Raw genomic sequence first — 21,169 nt, 5'->3', positions numbered from 1 at the left:
AGCTTGGTTTGTGATGTTTGCAATGGGGATTTGTCATTTCGGTATCAATGCTATTCAAAATGAATGCTTTGCGTTAAGAATAGTATTAACTGTTTCAGAAAGTAAGTTAGTCTTACTTATTTTTAAATATCAGCAAACCTAAATCCAATTATGGACTCTGGGCAATTTAAAAAACCCAACCCATTTAACCATCTTACTGATTAAAAAGTATATAGTAGAAAGCAGCCCGTGTTTCGTTTCCTTCCTTCCTTCCTTCCTTCCTTCCTTCCTTCCTTCCTTCCTTCCTTCCTTCCTTCCTGCCTTCCTGCCTTCCTGCCTTTCTTCCTATTTAACCCTTTTAATGCAAAATGTCATAATAGATTAATGGAATCTATAATTACCTCCCCACATTAGTTAATGCAACGTATCAGCATTCATTGAGGACCTTTTAGTCAAAGAATATTGAGCTATTGAATATTGAGACTCGTTTTTTAAAACCACACGTGGGAATTGTTGCTCTTTGTATAGCAAGATTATTTAGCTTAAGATCTGAAGTATTTAGTAGTATCAGCCACCATCTTATGATCTGGAAGTAAAAGAATTGTATTACTTTAGCCAGGCAAAGCTAAAAGAAGGTAATTTTTGCCATGGAAAAATAACCACTGTTTTCACAGTGCTAATTTATGGAGTTTGTGGGTCAGGGTTAGCCACTATTTTTATGGGCTTAGACATTTATTATGTTCTTCCATCTGCAGACAGTTTATGTTGTGTAACATTTTACTAGTGCTTGGTGGAAAGCGATGACTGGTGTGCTCAGCCATTCAGATCAGTTTATACCATGAAGGAGAATAAAGATGAATGAATTGGTTCTGCCTATCTCAGTGAACAGGAGTAGTCCTAATCACAAGTTAGGGAGCCATCCAGTAATTTCAGAGAACCGATTTCATGCACCTTGAACAGAGAAGGCTCCCTGTTGTGAGCGTTTGTCTTCAATTCATGATGAAGTTAGTGAGCCAACAGACTTATTCCTGCTTTCCCACATTGCGTTTTTGGCCAACTGAGTAGGCTGCTCCGTAGGCTGGGTGTGAGCATTAGATAATGGCACAAAATAAATACATAGAATTAATAAATAAATGTTGCCTTATGAATTATTTAACCATCATTTGGCTGCTGCCTATTTTCAAAATTAAAAAAAAAGCATTAATGTTCCTAAAACAAGCAAAACCATGCATACCGAAAAACAGCAATAGTGTGGCTCAGAGCTGTGACACCCCTCCCCCCCCAAGGATATGGTAGAAGTCACAGTGCCGCTATCTGCATGTTTCATGGTGTCCTTATGTAAAAGATCCAAATAATGTTTGTGCACTTTACAGAATTTGTATCATTTCTGTGATGATGTCACAATATGCATGGCATTGCTGGTCACACCGCCACCCTACCCTTCTACCCCCTGCAGAAATGAAACCTATGAAATCTATAGGTCATGCAGATTACAGTGTAAGATAGACAACTTATGCTCTTAACTTTAGGCTTGTATGTTACCCAGAACTGCTTCAAAAGAGTTTTTTCGGATTGGATTGTCATACTACAGATCTTGTAACCAATTAGGTACAGTAAAGAGATCTATAGAAATATATCTTATAATCAGTTAGACATAGAACCAAGAAAGCTGTTGGTTCTACTTGATGCTGAACGTGCTTACATTCAGCACCAAGCAGTGCCTTTAATTGAATGGCAAAATCTTACATTTTTAATGTTCTTTTACTAAGATTCTTAAGTGAGGAAGAGGTTTCCTTTTCTCATCACAGCCTTCTACCCTGCCCTTTTAATTGCCCTATGCAATACCGAGGACTATATCTACTTCACTTTTGAATCTAATTTTATCCCAGACCTCTTAGCTGATAAGAAGAGCAACATGCCGTCCTATCAATGATAAAGCACATTTTATCAGTGTTTCTAGCTTTGCTCAATATTATTAAAATGGCAGCTGGCTGAAATGATGGTGATGATTGTTTTAAAATCTGCACATACTTTGCTGGATCAAGTTCCTTCATTGACAATTGTTGGACATTTTTCCCCCTACTTCTGTTGCTTTCCTTTCCTCCTATATTCCACTTTAGCAGAGCTACCCACCAAATATCAAATCTCTCAGCCTGACGTACGTTCTGTACTTCCGGGAGAAACGTTGACGTTGCACTGTCAAGTGAAAGATGCCACCACAATCACTTGGACTAAAGATGGAAAACGTTTGGTGTCCAATAATCGAACAGTCATTACTGGGGAAACTCTGTGGATTAAAGATACGACACCCAGAGATTCTGGCCTTTATGCTTGCACTGTTAGGATTGCAGACAGTGAAACTTTCTACTTCATTATAAATGTCACAGGTAAGCTTGTTGAGAGACATTTTCTAATATATCCAAACAGCTAGTCTAAATTAATTAGGCATGGAGATACAGCTTTACTCTTAACTAGAGTAAAAGAAAATATGCCACATAACATTCTAGTCATTCTTCATTACCCATCTGACCTATCTTTTTCAGTAATTTGCTTGATGCCCTTTTTTGTATACCTTCCATGTGAAAAACAAATAGGTTGTAACACAAAAGGGAATTTTCAACTGTCTCCTCCCCAAGATATTCATCTGATGCCAATGATACTTTTCTTTTGTACCCAGCAAAAAAAAAACCTCTTCCCCGTCAACATTTTAATTTTTTTATCTGCTGGATTTTATTTTTTTTGGCTGGCTTAATGTAATTTTAAACTTCTCAAACTAACCTGGCTTAGCATCACTTGGAATTAAAATTAAAAAGAAATTTTCTTTTGTATTGGAGTAAATTGAGGAATGTTTCATTGATATCTGAGTGGCTACCCACACAAAGTATGAAATTACTGATTACTCTGGGAAATATAGATAGTCCTCAACTTATGACAGTTACTTATTGACCATTTGAAATTACAATGAATATTCTTTCCCCCCCACAAAGCTACTTATAACCAAGTTTCAAAGTTCCAAAATTGCTTGGCAACTGGCCAGAATTTATGATTGTTTGCAGCATCCCACCATGACCATGATTTATGATGGTTTTTGCCAGAGACAGGCATGTACGTCTGTTTTTTTTAGCAGAAATTGGCACATAGTAAAAATGGGTTTGCTGCTGTGTTCAATTAATGACTGCCACAATTTCTTATTGATTGCCATGAAAAAGATCATAAAATTGATTCAGTCACATGGTTGACTTTATAGCTGTCATGACTTACAATTGTAATTGCTAGGTTCCATTATGGTCATAACTGAAGGACCACCTACATAAGCAGCTTGTATGTACATGTTCATTACTTAGCAGCTTGCCTGTATAAATTAAAACTAGAAATACTTCAAAAAGAGGTACTTAAAATGTGTGTTAGTGTGTACACAGCCTCACTTTTTAGAGCAATCATGACTCATTCCAGAGGCATACTATTTCTGCTGTCTCCACATGTGTGTGCACACCTATCTCTTTCTGTTTGCATGCAGGAATATCCAGGAGTGTATTTTGAAGTTTAAAATAATGACACAGCTGCCTTAATGATTCACATGGAAGCATTTTAGATGCATTGCTATGTGTTCTGAGTCACTTTTTTTCTTTCCAAAAAGTGTTTCTATAGAACTGGAATATAAATCAGAAACTAAAAACAGTGATTAATAGAGCTACCCAATATAACTCTGCATAGAATTATATTCAGTGAGGGTCACTCAGAGAGGATCATAAGGTCACATCAGAAAAAAGTTGGATGTTTAAATCATTTCATGTTCCATTAATAGATAGAGTGGGCATATGTGTATTATAGTAATAATACAAACTATTTGAATTTATGCTTTTGCCTTTTCAGTAGTAATAAAGCTATTTTACATTATTTTACGTTCAATACATGGTAGAGATATTATCTACTCCAGGCAAATATATGTGTTTCTTAAGTCACAAGCGCATTTTGTTTTGTTTGTTATAAAAAAGAATGAACAATATTTTATTTAAGATTTTGATTCATGATCTATGTGCATGCAGTCTGTACATAGAGAGGACAATAGTCATACTTGTGGATGTTCTGAAGCACAAACTTAGCTTGACTTACTTACAACCTGTATTATTATGGTTGCTTGCAAAGTCAGCCAGATGTTTAGACTGGATTTGACATTTTGATTTACTTATCAAATCCTACCCAAGGATGATGATGATGATGATAATGATGATGATGATTAAGTAAGACTTGCTTTAGGTACTTTTCACTGGCTCAAGATTTATTCAGCCTTACATCCTTCTGAGGTTGTTAAAATGAGGACCCTGGGGGCAACAGGCTGACTCTGTAAACTGCTTAGAGAGGACTGTAAAGCACCGTGAAGTGGTATATAAGTCCAAGTGTTATTACTATTGCTATTTTCAGAAACATCTCTCACCTATGTATTGTTCTTAATATCCAGACTGCAGAAAAATACACGTTTGCTTACAATATCTAGCAGCTGAATGATCTTTAAAATAATTTTTAAACTTCAGATGTTCTTTCATCTGGAGATGATGAAGATGACAATGATGCTTCTGAGGATTTTGTGAATGACAGCAACCCAATCAGTAAGTAAATTCAGTAGTTAAAGCTGTTTGGAAGATACATTGTTTTTGCTACCTTTTTCATTCTTGTATCCAAGGCCCCCAACTCGAAGATGAGGTTTTATTTTACAGTGGTTTATTCCTTGGCTGTAAAGTGCATTAGTTTTAATTAGCAATAGTTTATCCCTCTTATTTTAAAATATTTCTAGTATTTGTGGCATGAATATAAGTTAGTATGTTTTTCCTGTTAACCAATTAATTTCTGATAATATGGCAATAACTTATAATAAAAACAACCAAACATCTTTAAGGGAGGATATAATGATCAAGAAGCTATATTTTTCCTAATGAGTATATGGCCTAATGCCAAAAAGGTTAAAAAGAAAGTTAACAGTTCAGACAGGGAGTGATTACCATATCAGTCAACACAGAACAGTATCCAAACAATTTGAAACTAAATATTTCTATCAGATTGTGTTTTTAATAAATCAGAAGAGGAATTATAGTGTATAATAATCATAAACATATTGGCTATATTTAATTGTAATGAAATGTAAATTTAAAAGGAATTAATCCAATCTAGTTTTTGTTTAATTTCAGCAACTATTTTTGGGAGAATGCCCAAGGGCTCTTAGTCCAAGGTTAAATATGATGCATGGGGAAGGGGGAGAAGAAGGGAATCATATGCCTACATGATATATAACATTTGTTTTGTTACATTAAACTGGGACAGTTCAGTGGGTAGGTGTGAATGAAAACATGGATAAAGTATATTTAAACCATGGTGGCACAGTGGTTAGATAGAATGTGGTATTACTGTTTACTGTTTATTAAATTTGTATACCGCCCTTCTCCCGAAGGACTCAGGGCGGTTAACAGGGCATATAATTCTGCCCGCACACCAGGAGTTTGATTCAAACTGGCTGAAGGTTGATTCAAAATTCCACACTTGCATTTGTGTGTGTGTGTGTGTGTGTGTGAATAGCTAACTAGCTAGCTAGCTCTATTACATGTGAATGATTTCAAATATCAGTTTTGAAAATATTTGTTACAGGGAATATCAATGTCATGGGTAACCATGCGTACAGAATGTCAGTCTCTCTGTCGGTTTGCATGTATGAACTGTTTTTATCTACGAGAGAAGAATTGGTGGGTTGATGCCAACTTGCATATGATTTTTACAACTTTCATATTTTGTCAAAATGCTTTTTACTAAGAAATATAAAGGCAAGAGCCTGTCTTGGTTATTCAGTGCTGTTAGTAAGTTCATCTGCTGTTTCTTCGAATCCGTCTCAAATTTGAATTTGAATATCAGCATAGATGTATTATTACATTTTATGCAGTATATGTTTTGACCAGCATTTTATGTAAGATGCAATAAATCTCATCAGTATTGTTAATAATTTAATCACAACTAGTAGGAAGCAGGTTGAAGGTAATTGTGATTGATGATGATGATGATGTTATGATACAATGACACTAATTATTGTAATAGTGGAAATTTGCACTGCATGCCAATAACTTCATTTTTAACCTTGAAAACTCATGACCTTATTGTGGCTAGAAGAAATCAGTTTTAGTGATAAGTCATTTTTCCAAGGTTACCTAATATTACTCAGTTCACTTAGCTACCTACACTAAACAAATACTCAAGATTTATTACAGTTATGAAAGAGTCTAGAAACCATGATGCCAATATGTTTGAAGGCTAACTAACTACTGTAGAACTTGGGAGATGATTACACCATACTTGCTGTTGATTAAATGTAGATTGCTAATATTGTACAGTATCTCATAGCAATTAATGAATTGCGACCGTTTGAAGGCCAGTGTGAACCTAGCAACCATATGAGCTCCTGTACATAATGCTGATTCTCTTTATGTACGATTTATCCTTTATCCAGAATTTGGACTTTTCCCCAACAATGTTATTTGTTTAAAAACTGTTTTATGGAACATGCTAGTTTCAGGGCCAAAATATGTATTCATTATGGATAGGTATTTAGTAAGATTGTTGCTGGATAAGGGAGGTTGTTTGTTTTCTGTGTGTTACAGACTTAACTGATTTATTTTGGTTACCTAAATTCCTTTGCAGCAATATTGCAATTTAGTTTGTAAGATCCATTTTAAGGTTTCTTTCTTTTATATGCCTTTTAAAATAATGAAATATTTTCTTAAGGTTGCGGTTTTTTACTTTAAGCATGGAAAAACATAGAACAACAACAGATCAAATGCTCACTGATTTTTCTAACTAATTAGTTCTAAAGGCTCCACCCTGAAACAAAAGCAATAACACACAATGTTTAGAGTGCTTAATTCTTTTAGACGTTTTCTTTGATTGGTCAGCTTGTTAAAAGAGTTTGTAGCTGAACGCTTCCCCAGCTGTGTTTTTATTTTGCTTTGTGGCTGAAAGTAGAAGAGAAGATTCCAGAGTGTGTGTTAGTGGAATTCAAAAGCAGCCCTAACTGATGGCTGGAAAGGGTTAGTTGTTTTGTTCTTTTATGCTAATAAAGGAAATGAAGTGGGATTGTTTCTGAGCCCCTCTCCTCTTAAGAAATTCCATGTAAATTGATTTGTTTCAGGAAGCATCTACTGTGAAATAATTAAATGGCCCTGCTGTTAAACACATTTTAGTTTTAATTTTTCAATAGCTAAATGAGCTAATGGAATTAACTATACCTATGACATTAATACATAGTTAATCAGATTTCTCTTATCTGCAGGAAAAGACTAAGAATATAGTAATAACAGCCCAGGGAAGACAATGAAAATTGGTAGTAATTAAGATTGAGCTAAATTATTATTTGGACAACAATGTGAAATTACAGCTGCCACTTTAGCCTTTGCTTTAGCTGACGTTGACTGCCATTTGCATGGAGTTCTTCCCAAGAAGCCAAATTGTTGTAATGTATTGGCTTAGTATATGTGTAGATCCAAGCAGTATAGTGTTTTATAAATGGCAAATGGAAAATTTGGAAACGGGCAGATTCTTTCCATCTCCCTCCCACGTACATTTATGGTATTCCCTTCAAAACTCTAATTCTGAGACTGTATGCCTTTGCAGTGCACCATTGATATCTTGATATTTAATAATATAACTATCAAAAGTTATAATACTGCTTTAGGGTTTTCAGGTTAGATAGCTTTGTTGTTGTAATAAATGCTAGTGCATATTACTAAGTAAAATAAAAAGTTGAGATTGTAATGTTATTTTATTCTATTATGCCAAAAAGAAGTCAGAAGTCAATGCTTTTCTCTCTTTTTTTCCTTTTCGTCCTACACTTACTCTCCTTCTCTTTTTATTTCCCTATGTTCTAATTTATTTTAATTTTCCTTTGAATTTTATATTCTGATAAACTAATAAAAATTTGATGAATGGAAAAGTTACAGTAGTGAAGGGATGTTGAGAGGCTTTCCCAAACATATTTCCATCTTAAGATACAGAGAAAGGCTTCTGTCTCTGATTTGAAAAATAAATAGTAAGATAAGGCAAGATGCGACTCATTAGGTATCCAATAATGTTCCTAATTTGTCCTAGCGATATTGGCACTGAATATAAGTAAGCACAAGGAAAAATTGCTACGTAGATGGATAAATACTCAGCTTCCCTAAATCTGGGACAAGACCATCCAACATGCATGGCATATTAACTTTCCCTGTATTAATTACATTTGTATATGCATCTCCCCCAAAAATCGTAATAAAGGGAAATATAGGCCAAAAGTCATTTTTACCAGAATGTAGCCTTTGGGTACACCCTAGAATTTATATGGGTTAATTGAATTTATTTTTTAAAAAGAGAAATACTAAATGAAGCTCATTAAGGTTCATTCCTGAAATTATGTTAACAGAAATCTTGTATAGGTTTTTTTCTTCCTCTCTCTTTCATCCTACCTAGATTGTAAAAATGCTCAGTGATATTCTCAGAATGGTTTTTGATGTATCAAATAACATTCCACCTTGAGTTATTGAAAAAAGGCAGCATAAAACTATTTTTTTAACATATTGCAGTTTAGACCTACATATAAAGAAGCAGAATCAGAAATAGCAATATAAAGATACAAAGACCAAAACAAAGGGATTAAAAACAATGTGGGATTTTACAGAAGCTTCACCAGGAACCAAAGTGACATCAAAGAAGCTACTAAGAGAGCATACTTTAATTTAGGGACTACCCTGGAATAAATATTAGTAATTAATTACTACAGTAGGGACACGGTGGCTCAGTGGGTTAGGACGCTGAGCTTGTCGATCAGAAGGTCGGCAGTTTGGTGGGTCGAATCCCGAGTGCTGCGTAACAGAGTGAGCGCCTGTTACTCGTCCCAGCTTCTGCCAACCTAGCAGTTCGAAAGCACATAAAATGCAAGTAGAAAAATAGGGACCACTACGGTGGGAAGGTAACAGCGTTCCATGGGCCTTTGGCGTCTAGTCATGCCGGCCACATGACCAGGGAGACATCCTCGGACAAGCGCTGGCTCTTCGGCTTTGAAATGGAGATGAGCACCGGCCCCTAGAGTCGGAAACGACTAGCACGCATGTGCGGGGGATCCTTTACCTTTACCTAATTACTACAGTAATCATTATTTTTTCCTAGGATTAGGTTGTGGTGTTTTAAGAAGCATTATAATAGGATTTGTTTGTTTCTTCTCTCCAGCCCACAAACTGTGGCTCAGAATTAGTTCTGACCGTATTGTTTAGGAAGTGGAAAGCCCATCACTGAACACTGTGATGTTACACCTAACCAGGAGAGGGTTGGGTTGGGTTGCCTTGAACTGGGCTGAAAAAAAAAAGGCTTAGATTATTAAAAAAAATATTGAAGGACTTTATTCATAGAACCCTTTTTATTATGGCACTTTTAAAAATGCATTATCTGAAGAATCATAGTGTGTGTATGTGTGATATTGTATATAATTCTGTACCATCGTGCTTCATTGTGGTGTACAATTAAAATAATGAATAATAGATCAATGTAAAACTATTACAATTATATAAGTTCTATATCGAGCAATAATAATCATGTAACTAATATACACATACGTGCTAATGTTAATAAATATAAGCAAATTCAGTGAATATTCTTGAATACCTTTCTAAATAAGGTATTTGAGAATACCTTTCTAAATGTTTTCAAGGTCTTCCTAAAATTTAGGCATAATGATGCCAAGCAGATCTCCAGTAGAAAGGTATTCCAAAGGAGGGTGGGTATAATAATAGAAAAACACTTCTCTGTTGCCCTCTCCTGAATCTCTTGGAAATAATAAATCCACACTATGCTCATTCAGGATGAGTCCAGTATATGAATAGGATCTGTTTAAAATAAACATTTCCATAAGCACCTGGGTACCAAGTCATATAGAACTTTGGAGATCAAAACTAGTTGATTAAATAACAGTTTTGCCAGAACAGTCCACAATGTGGTTATTCAGAAGATGATAGATTCAATAAAATCAAGGCCAACGTTTCAAAAGAGGTGTTGTAAACTCAATTTTAATGTAATAGACCAGTTTTAAGGGAACTTTTGTTTAATTTAAGCTTAAAGATGTTTCATTCTTGAACTGTGTTTTAAGTGTCTTAAGCCATGAATCATAAGTAATAATTTACCTGACATTGGCTAGATCAGGGGTCTTCAAACTTGGCCCTTTTATGACTTGTGGACTTTGACTCCCAGAATTCCTTAGTCAGGGCCAAGTTTGAAGACCCCTGATCTAGATTTTTGTCTAGGGTTCTAAGGTTGTCAATAGCCTATGTGAGTTTTCAGAGATAACATAAATCAACAGTGTAAAATATCAGTTTGACTTCTTAAAATCTCATGTCTCATTGGAATTTCACTCATTTGTGAAGTTTCTGGCCTGGAATTTATAGAATTTAGTTTACAGAAATTGAGTAATTTTTTTCTCCTTTCTCTCTTCATTTTTTTAAAATAGAAGGACCTATATGGACACACACTGACAAAATGGAGAAGCGCTTACATGCTGTTCCAGCAGCTAACACAGTCAAATTCCGTTGTCCAGCTGCAGGAAACCCCTTACCAACCATGAGATGGTTAAAAAATGGAAAAGAATTTAAGCAAGAGCACCGGATTGGTGGATATAAGGTAAGAGGTTTGTTTATGACAGTACTTTTCAAGACACTTTTTAGAGATATAGAAGAGATCCGTGAGACTGATGATCAGAAAATTTTCATTGTTTCCTCTTGGGTTGGCATTGTGTGATTTGCACAATTCACAATTGAACTGGCTCATTATATGTAAATCCTGATTGATCATTTATTTTTATTTATTTATTTTTAATTCCGTTTATATCCCGCCCTTCTCCGAAGACTCAGGGCGGCTTACAAGCTTAGCAGTAGCCTTCATTCTATGTATATGCCTGCTTATTAGGGCTTTCACACACACCCCAAGCGGCATTATTACAAAGTCAGCTTAATTGCCCCCAACAATCTGGGTCCTCATTTTACCTACCTCAGAAGGATGAAAGGCTGAGTCAACCTTGAGCCTGGTGGGATGCGAACCTGCACTAATTGCAGGCAGCTGGTGTTACTTAAGGAGGCATTAGCCCACTAGCCCACTGCTCCACCAAGGCTCTGATTACTGATTTGGAATAACATATTGAACTTGTTGAATTCACCAAATTCACATATATTACAATGTCTCCAAAAATTTGTGAGTTCATTTGACCATTCTGAGAGATGAGTCAGTTATCTGTTGGACTAAAGCTGTTCCAAAATTTTTAGTCAGACTTTAAGCCTGTCTGATGAAGCCATGGGCAACTTTGGAATAGTCTCAAAAGGGATTGCTAGCTGTCTAAAAACTTATTTATTTGAATCAGCTGGCCTGGTCTGATGGGTTTGGGAATTTTAATTATTAATTTTAATTAATTTTACTGTAATTGGGCTTAATATTTAATTCTAACTTAACTTTTGTATTTTGTATGTTTATTGTATTTATTGCCCTGTACACCGCCCTGAGTCCTTCGGGAGAAGGACGGTATAGAAATTAAACTATTATTATTATTATTATTATTATTATTATTATTATTATTATTATTATTATTATTATTATTATTATTATTATTATTATTATTATTTATGTCTTGTGAAAATCTTGCCATAGATAAGGTGAAAGGTTCATGCATAAAACATTGCAGTATGCTGGAAAATCAAATTCCATACATGTAACCTGATCAAATGTTATTATTTTATGTTCTGCACACTGGTGGACAGGGTGTCTCTGTGTGTCCCAACAGAAATAATCTGTGGTATATCCATTGGTATTTAGCTACCCTTGAAAGAACGGCAATATCCAATGATCACATACGTACTTTGTACGTAGAAAGGCTCTGTTATGTCCTAGTAAATGGCATCCCCATTCTTTTGGGGCATGTTGGAATACTGAGAGCCTTTTATGGATATTTAGAAAATGGTTGTTAAAGTACTTGTGGCCAATCATATGAGAAGCCAAACAAAGCACTGGTTGCAACCACCAATCATTTTACTTTTAATGATTGTCTGTGAGGCTCAGATAAATTTATTGGAAATTCCCATTGTGCGTGGAGTAGATAATTTACTTTGTAGAATGATATCTGCAAATAGGGCAGAGTGCCTGGCAGAAGCCAAGGAATGTGTTGGCCAGTATATTGTTTCCCTTGTGTTATTCACAGGGATTCTGTTCTGTCTTGTGCCAGTTTGTGTATGCGGGTTTGGTGTGTGTGTTTGTGTGTATGTGTGTATTGATTTCTGATCTTGTAAACCACCTAGCCTCTGGAAGTTGAGCAGTATATAAATTTAATAAATTTGAATGTTCATGCTAATATGAATCATGGTAGCAGGAATAAAATGACCAATTTTAAAATATAAAAGAGTTGTTGCCAGTCAGTGCAGACAGCTAGATGGACCATAATTTTGATTCAGTATATAGCTGAATTCATTCAATGTACTTCTTTTGGCTATGCTTCCAACTGAATTCAGATCTCACATTTCAAATCCCTCTTGGCTGATAATGGTCTCATTTGTAGTTACATTTATGAAGTAGATGTTGTGTGTCTTCACCTGGAGAATTTTACTTGTTTTCTGTTTATAGATTTTGTAAAGCCAAATTATCAAAAATCCAAATCTGTTGTAACTAGTGACTTTCTGGTTTTAAGAGTTTAATGATAAATCAAAAAAGAAAATAAATTAGAACTTGGCAGTAACATTCAATAAAGTGTTCTTAACAGTTTATACTTTTGAGCTATGGCACCCAGGAATATTCCAATTTGGAGAGATAGAGTAGAGCAAAAACGTATGGCTTGGTGACAAAATTACAGAATAAAACAGCAGGAAAACTTATTTTATGAATTTTATGGCCTGTGAAATAGATGGGAAAACAAAGTTTTGAGAGGTAATCACAATTACTTAAGATCCTTCCTTGCTTGAAATTTTCATAGCATCAGATTAGTCATCTCTCTTTAACTTCTGAGTTACTGATTAGAAAAATTAGCTAGACTGTCAAGAAAATGGAGGGTTAAACTGAGGTCAGGATTAAAAAAAAAAGAATTTAGTCAAATTGCTTTTCTTCCATTACTTTCATGTTGCCTGCATAAAGAAAAAAAAAGAAGCAAAGAATGTACCCTAGAAATCCTTTTTACTTTTAGTTACACAGGCTGTGCACAGGGTCAAGAGGGGAGGCGAAGGATGAAAACAGCTTTGTATCATGTCAACGGAAGCCCAAGTCTCTTGTATGTGCATTGCGATACTACACATACACATGAAATAGTTGGAACTTGCCCTGGGATAGCACAATACTCAAATTATGAAAGCAGAATCATGAATACCTATACAATGGTTGTTATTCTTATAAAGACAATGGTTGTCCCTGTGACCTGCTCTCCTTGGTAACTAACCAATACCCAGGAGTACTGACCAAATACTCTGTGGCTTGGCTGGCTGGTGTGTTTGCAGGACAATTTCATGTGGTACCTGCTGAAATTAGTCCTTTGGCTGCTTCTGCTGAAGAATGGGACTTGGAATTGTGAACAGAGCCTGGAATTGATTTGGAGTCATCTGAAACCTCTTTTCTTCTCCTGATATTAGAAGAAATGTCTGGTTGCTCTAAGAGGCTTGATGGAGTCTTGGGCAGTGAACTGTTCTTGGAAAGGGTGGGGGTGAGGCATACTGTATCTTAGAAGGAGCCTAATTTAGGGTTATAAACCCTAATTTAGGGTTGTATGAGCTGAAATTGGGGCTGGAGTTGAGAAACAAGTTGAACCTGTAGGTGTGGAACAGTTGCTAACTTAGTTTACCCCTTTGCCTGTACCTTTGGTATTTGGCATGATATAGAATTATATGGTTGGAAGGGACCTTACAGGTCTTCTAGTCCAACCCTCTATATTGCTATCATGTCTTCCTCAGGTTTCTCTTCTCTTTGCAAAAACAAAGTTCCTTTAGTTGTTCATCATACGATTTAGACTCCCTACCTCTCTTATCATCTTCGCTGCTCTTCTTTGCCCTCTTTCTAGGACCTCAGCACCCTTTTTCTATCGTGGTGGCCAGACCTGGATCCATTATTCCAGTATGATATAGAATGGTACTATCACTTCCCTTGATCTTGATTCTATCCCTATGATGATGCAACCCAAGACTGTGTTGGGGGATTTGGGCAGTTGCGCCACACTGCTGACTCACACTTAAGCGGTGGTCCATCAGGACACCTACAGTAGATGTCTTGAAACTGTAAGGATGTGTTTATCATAGTGTGGTGGGATGGAGGGTTTGTTGTCACTGTGTGTTGGGGGGAGAGAGCACAGGGGGAGGCTCAGCTAATCTCAATGTACACATGTTGTACTTTGACAATAAAGGTTTATTATTATTATTTTATTATTATCATAGGAGACTGTAAAGAGAGGAAGCCAGCTCATTCTGAACCACCTAGAAGTTCTTCATCTATACTGCGGATAGGGTAGCTATGTCAGAAGTTTGAAGGGGGATTGGACAAAGTCTACTCTTTGATCTGTGGCCAAAACAAGCAAGCAAATAAACAAATGTCATTAACGATATATACTCTATAAGTCAGCTTTTTACCTGACTTATACCAAGACAGATAATCTGATTTCAGTTTAGCTTGCTTCCTAAGATATACATATCAGCCTTTTGCTTGATTCTGTTGCTCTGGTTATTCAGACAACTAAATTATTGAGCTACACCACTGAGTCTTTTCTTTGAATATGATTTCATTGCTTTTATACTTTGTCCTTTTAATTTGCCTTGTCCTGAATCCTTGGTTTCTTTTGGTTAACTCCCAGAAATTTCTACCTTTTTTTCCTGCATTGTCAGGGTACAATTATTTCCTTATCCTTTCTCCTTAATAAAAGGAGAAATTGTGAAAATCCATACATCTGGTAAAGGATTTTTGAAACTCAACTGCCAACTTCCCTTAAGTATTCTCATTATATGTCAATATATATTTGAACAAGTACATAAATATATTGTATCAGTTGGTAAACCTACAATAGCTAGTCATTTTTTTAGCTGTTTATTGATGTCCATGGTTTCCATACTAAAATACAACATAGGCTTCTACCACAAATCTGAGAAACTCTCAAATTTTCCAGTTGCAAACGTAAAAGGAGACAGGCATTGCAATATTTTTTTCTCCTCTGTGGCCATAGTTTCTACAGCTTTTCCAAGGTGTGTAAATGTTGCACATGGATGTTAATTAATGAAATAGACATTTATATCTACATTTGCTTACATCATAAAGTGTGAGAGGGCATCTGGGAACAGCTTTTGTATTTCCAAGTACTGAAAAGCATAAATGAATTGGTTATCATTCAGCCTGAGCCACTTGTCTTAGGGATAACAGGGTAAATTCAAACCAATTAAGGGAATCAGACTTGTACTGAATATGCCTCTTCACTGATTCTTATCAGCAAATGTTTGTTAACTGATTTCAATTCAAATAAACATAAATACATATACATGTTTGTTGCTTTCAATGGAATATGAATATTCTTAGCTTTAGAGGATAATATTCTTCTGAACAATGGGGAAACATCATACTATGTATTTAATTTGAACTTATAAACTGCCTCAAGTCTTAGGAGCGGTATGTTATACAGAATTTAGACATACATGCATATATATACATTTCCATATGCATAAGTGCGCAAAGAATGAATAAATATTTGTCTGGGGCATTTTTAACAAAACAGGGTAGTGAGTACCTCCATATGTTTTATAGGTATGTGATATTTCTAGGAAATGTATTTATAAACCATATAAGCCAAGTATTTATAATATCTATAAAAAGATACAGTACATCTGAAGTTACAATGACTTACTGATGTTACAATTCTAGTTACTCGTGTGTTTGCGGCTTCATTTCCCCCCCCCCTTATTCGTCTCCTGCATATCCCGCTTTTTGTTTTGTCAAAGAAACTATAAGAAAACTTTGTTATAATTCCCTTGTTTAATTTAGTTCAGCCTGTCCCTCTAGAAAGCAACATCCTTTAAAACATGGCCTCATAATTTAATTTAATTTAATTTATTAATATTTCTATACCACCCTTCTCCCGAAGGACTCAGGGCGGTGTACAGGGCAAGAATAAAACACAGAGATTTACAAAAAATAAAAAATAATTAAATACATGCCCGATTAAAAATACAGTAATACATGGTAAAAACCCCAATAAAAATAGTAAAAAGACCCCACCAATCCCCCCTCAGGCCAGGCCGGCTTGCTCGAACAAGTATGTTTTCAGATCGCGGCGAAAGGAGCGAAGATCGGGCGCCGTCCGGAGCTCAACCGGTAATTGGTTCCATAACTCCGGGGCGCCCACAGAGAAGGATCTCCCCCTGGGGGCCACCAGTCGACATTCTCTGACCGGTGGCACCCTGAGGAGACCCTCTCTGTGGGAACGCACAGGGCGGAGGGAAGTAGACGCCGGCAGCAGGTGTTCCCTAAGGTACTCCGGACCCCTGCCATGTAGGGCTTTAAACACCATTACTAGCACCTTGAATCTCACCCGGAAGACAACTGGTAACCAATGCAGCTCACGGAGCAGAGGTGTAACATGGGAGTATCGGGAGACTCCCAACACAACTCTCGCGGCTGCATTCTGTACCAGTTGGAGCCTCCGGGTGCTTTATTTATTTGCTTATTTTTGTTTGATTACTCTCCCATTTCAGGATGAAAAGTACAAATAACTGCTACCGGGAAGTATTAATTTTTCTTCAGACAGTGACTCTGCCTGTTTTTTTAAACATTTGGAAACTCTTAGGTTTTCCAAGATACATGCCAAGGTCGTATTATAAAAGACTGCTGCTTTCCTTCTCTTCCAAGTTGATGTGTGCAGTTCTGTCCACACCATTGCCTTACACACCAGACTGCATGTCTGTTGGAGAAGTTCTACGCTCTTTTCTCTCCCTGCACCCCTCCCCACATCTATGTGGACCTTAGCAAGATAATGTACAGGACTAAAAGTGAACTATTCTTTCTACTTTCCCACCTCCCAGAAAGTAAATTCGGTCTATCAGTTTCTACTGTGGTATTAAAAAGGGTGTTTGTTTCCACAGCTGTGTTTTGATAAGTTACATTACCACAACCCTTTTGCTCACTAAACTTTAGCTTGGATAAATACCTGATAGTTTTCAGTATGTAGATAAAAAATTGTAAGAGCCACATACTTTGTAGAAAGTCAGCCTTTTAAGAAGATTCTTTTTATCTATACTGCACTGCTTGATTGTGGTTCTAATAATCTTTCATGTTGTTTCTAGGCAGAAAGTAACTTATTAAATCCAAGGTAAAGAGATTAAGCATGGTAAAAATGTGTAGACAATATATGTGACAAGTAGTATAATCCCATATATTGTCACTAGTCACCTTAAATTCAGTTGGATTTACTGGTGGACGGGGTGTCAAATGTCATCTTATCCTTTCTAAAGTATACCTGCGTGACCCTTTTGTTGTTGTTGTTGTTGTTGTTGTTAGCTGCGAAGTCGTGTCCGACCCATCGCGACCCTATGGACAACATTCCTCCAGGCCTTCCTGTCCTCTACCATCTTCTGGAGTCCATTTAAGCTCGTGCCTACTGCTTCAGTGACTCCATCCAGCCACCTCATTCTCTGTCGTCCCCTTCTTCTATTGCCTTCAATCTTTCCCAGCATTAGGCTCTTCTCCAATGAGTCCTTCCTTCTCATTAGGTGGCCAAAGTATTTGAGTTTTAGCTTCAGGATCTGGCCTTCTAAAGAGCAGTCAGGATTGATCTCCTCTAGGACTGACCGGTTTGATCGCCTTGCAGTCCAAGGGACTCGCAGGAGTCTTCTCCAGCACCATAGTTCAAAGGCCTCAATTCTTTGGCGCTCAGAATTGACCCTTTTATTCAACCATTTTTCTGTGTAAAAAAAAAATCTTATTCTGAAGTTTCATCATTACACTCATACATACACGCCTGTGCTCAAAATAGTATAAAAACTTCATTTTAAATTTTATCTTTGCTTGCCTTCATCAGTCCTCATGACAATGCTATATAACCGAGTCTGATGTTAATCTAAATAGAGATAGGAAATAAATGTGCCATCTCTGTGTTCTTACCATGATTTAGCATTACAGATAGTCCTTGACTTACAACCACAATTGAACCTAAAATTTCTGTTACTAAGTGAGATATTTGTTAAGTGAGTTCTTCCCCATTCTATGACCTTTCTTGCCACCATTGTTAAAGGAATCACTGCAGCTGTTAAGTTAGTAACACGTTTGTTAAGTGAATCTGGCTTCCCAATTGACTTTGCTTGTCAGAAGGTTGCAAAAGGTGATTACATGACCTTGGGACACCACAAACCCTCATAAATATGAGTCAGTTGCCAAGCAACTGAATTTTTATCATGTGATCATGGGGATGCTACAAGGGTCATAAATGTGAAAAACAGTCGTAAGTCATGTATTTCAGTGCTGTTGTAACTGAATGGTCGCTAAATGAACTGTTGTAAGTTGAGGATTATCTGTACTTTGCCTAATGCAGCGGGTAGGCAACCTTGGCTCTTTTATGACTTGTGGACTTCAACTCCCAGAATTCCTGAGCCAATAGTTGGCTCAGGAATTCTGGGAGTTGAAGTCCACGAGTTATAAAAGAGCCAAAGTTGCCTACCGCTGGCCTAATGCCATTTTTTTCCAAGCTTAGGTTTAAGTAAGAAATTGAAAACAAGGATTGCAATTAGAACTAGGATTTTTTTTAGAAAGCCTAGTTAAAATCAACTTTGCAAATTTTTTTGACTGTTTTGTGCAGCCGTAACATGCACTTTTCTAGGAAAGGTGGGCTGACTTTATTCTAATTATTAAGCTCTGACATATCTTGGAGTCAGATAAGGCAAGTCGTAAGGAGGAGATGTTGAGAGGTTCCCTGGCAATATGATGCAATATAAATAAAGAGCCTTGGTGGAGCAGTGGGCTAATGCCTCCTTAAGTAACACCAGCTGCCTGCAATTAGTGCAGGTTCGAGTCCCACCAGGCTCAAGGTTGACTCAGCCTTCCATCCTTCCGAGGTAGGTAAAATGAGGACCCAGATTGTTGGGGGCAATAAGCTGACTTTGTAATAATGCCGCTTGGGGGGGCAAAAGCCCTAATAAGCAGGCATATACATAGAATGAAGGCTACTGCTAAGCTTGTAAGCTGCCCTGAGTCTTCGGAGAAGGGCGGGATATAAATGGAATTAAAATAAATAAAATAAATAAATATTTGACAAATGTAAAATATATGCTCTTAGCTACCTGAATAAGTTCTATTATCTGAATTTGGAGTTACCAAGATGAACTGAGCTCAGGACTTGTCAAAATCAGATAAGGGGATCAGAGTATCCTCCTCCCCCACCTTTCCCCTTTTTAATTAAAACATTTGTCTGTTCTTCCAGTCTGTCAGGCAGAGGGCAAATGTCACAGTATGATACAATATTGTTAGCTTTGTAAATAGGCTAATTGCTCATGGTCTTGTCTCCAGCTGATCCAGATACATCTCTTGACCTTAAAGATTTCATTCTTCTTTTTATGATATGTATTCTTAATTCTATATTTTTTTAATTGAATAGGTATGTACTAGGGTACTACAAAATCATAATGAAGAGGATAATATCAATGCCAAATCCCAGAAACAGAATGTTGAAATGAGCTATATGTAAATATCAAAACAGAACTCTGAAAGAGTTCTTTAAACCTGCAGCCTGCATATATGAAGACTGTGGCATGAATAGCTTATGCCCAGCTATCTGCCTTATTTTCTCTCTCCTACACACATATCTGGTGTAAACAGGTAACACACACACACACAGAGAGAATGCAAACATCATTAGTTGCTGCCATGTCATTCAACTAATTTTTTCTTGTACAGTGTCATGTGCCTGATCCACCTCCTTCCTTTTTCCCCCTCCTCACAGGTGGAGAGTTTGCTTAAAAAAGCTATCTCTTCCTGACTGCTTCCCCCCCCCACCACATAGTGAGTCCCTAAAAGTGCCAACCACAGTAACAAGCCCAGTTCCCTGATCTTAATTAATTGATTAGAACCCTCTGGGTAGCTGGTGTTACTACCTGAAATGGATCAGACTTTAATCAGTTTCACACCAAAGGCTTCTGTTGTCAGGCACACTAAATTTGGTTGTAAATATATACATTGATCAGTAAATATTTTTTTTAAAAAATATTATTACTATTGTAATTGTGAATGGTTGCTAAACAAGATTAACTGCTAAATCAGGAGTGTCTACAGTATGTACTTCTGAGTATATTGACTTCAAAATTGTGTGAAAATTCTATCCTCTATATCACTGCATTTTTGAGGAACCATTTTCAGATTGCAGTTTTCACCATCCACGCTTAGTATAATGCTAAAGAAAGACTGATCTAGTCAATGACACCCATATTTTCTATGAATGCCAGGCTATTTTGACTTCCATGTAATATCACAGAGCATTTAAGAAACTGAAAGTTTTAGAAGAAAGTAATGCAGAAAGATTAAAAGTAGAATTAACGCTGCTTAATCTTGGTAAAATGCTGAGCTTGTTATATTTGAGGATTGATTAACTGATTAACAGCTTGGCTCTGTACTAACATTGCTGTCAGTGGGGAAAAAGATATATCTTGTTAGGATTTTATCTTGACAACAAGTAGGTTAACTTGACAAATTATAAATGTAATTTCTTTACAGGCATCATAAACATTTTGCAGGAAAATAAATAGGTTTAAGCTGTGAACCAAAGTAGAGAAAAACTATTAAGTCTTATTGAGCACTCTCAGTTTACCAATGTTTTCTCCCTCCACTGGGCAGCAAAAATCCATGTTATTTATGCACAAGGCAAGTGATGGCATTATCTTTCCAAACCTTGGAATAATCTCTTGCTCAGGTCATAGCCTGTTTTCTTATTTTTATACTAGATACAGCAAAGAAATCAGATTTGTCTTGGGTATTAGTTATTTAAAAATATCTTACAGGGAAAATGCATTCTGGAACTATGTCCGTAGTATGGACAACAGCTCAAAATTGAGTTGTTTAAAACAGCTAGAGGCCAGCAAATTGCCAATTCCATATCCAGGCCAAGGAAAGCAATCTTATAACATCTGAATAATTATGATTTTTCCCCCAGAAGTTG

At 36.5% G+C, this 21,169-nt stretch overlaps 1 protein-coding gene across 4 annotated transcripts in view; it reads left to right on the top strand.

Moving 5' to 3' along the window:
* Positions 1 to 21,169, top strand: part of FGFR2 (fibroblast growth factor receptor 2) — a 127,332-nt gene that overhangs the window by 36,949 nt on the left and 69,214 nt on the right. For 2 of the 4 annotated variants that reach the window (XM_081328965.1, XM_081328963.1), the window contains exons 3-5: positions 2,100 to 2,366; positions 4,512 to 4,586; positions 10,487 to 10,656. In XM_081328965.1, coding sequence (XP_081185091.1) covers positions 2,100 to 2,366; positions 4,512 to 4,586; positions 10,487 to 10,656 — 512 coding nt within the window. The remainder of the gene's footprint in view (positions 1 to 2,099; positions 2,367 to 4,511; positions 4,587 to 10,486; positions 10,657 to 21,169) is intronic. The other 2 variants (XM_081328964.1, XM_081328966.1) reach the window with 2 other exon arrangements.

This window comes from Vipera berus, assembly GCF_964194415.1.
Source record: "Vipera berus genome assembly, chromosome: 5".
Taxonomy (NCBI): Eukaryota; Metazoa; Chordata; class Lepidosauria; order Squamata; family Viperidae; genus Vipera; species Vipera berus.
The sequence above is the reverse complement of the archived record's forward strand: the minus strand, read 5'-3'. Positions and strand labels throughout refer to the sequence as shown.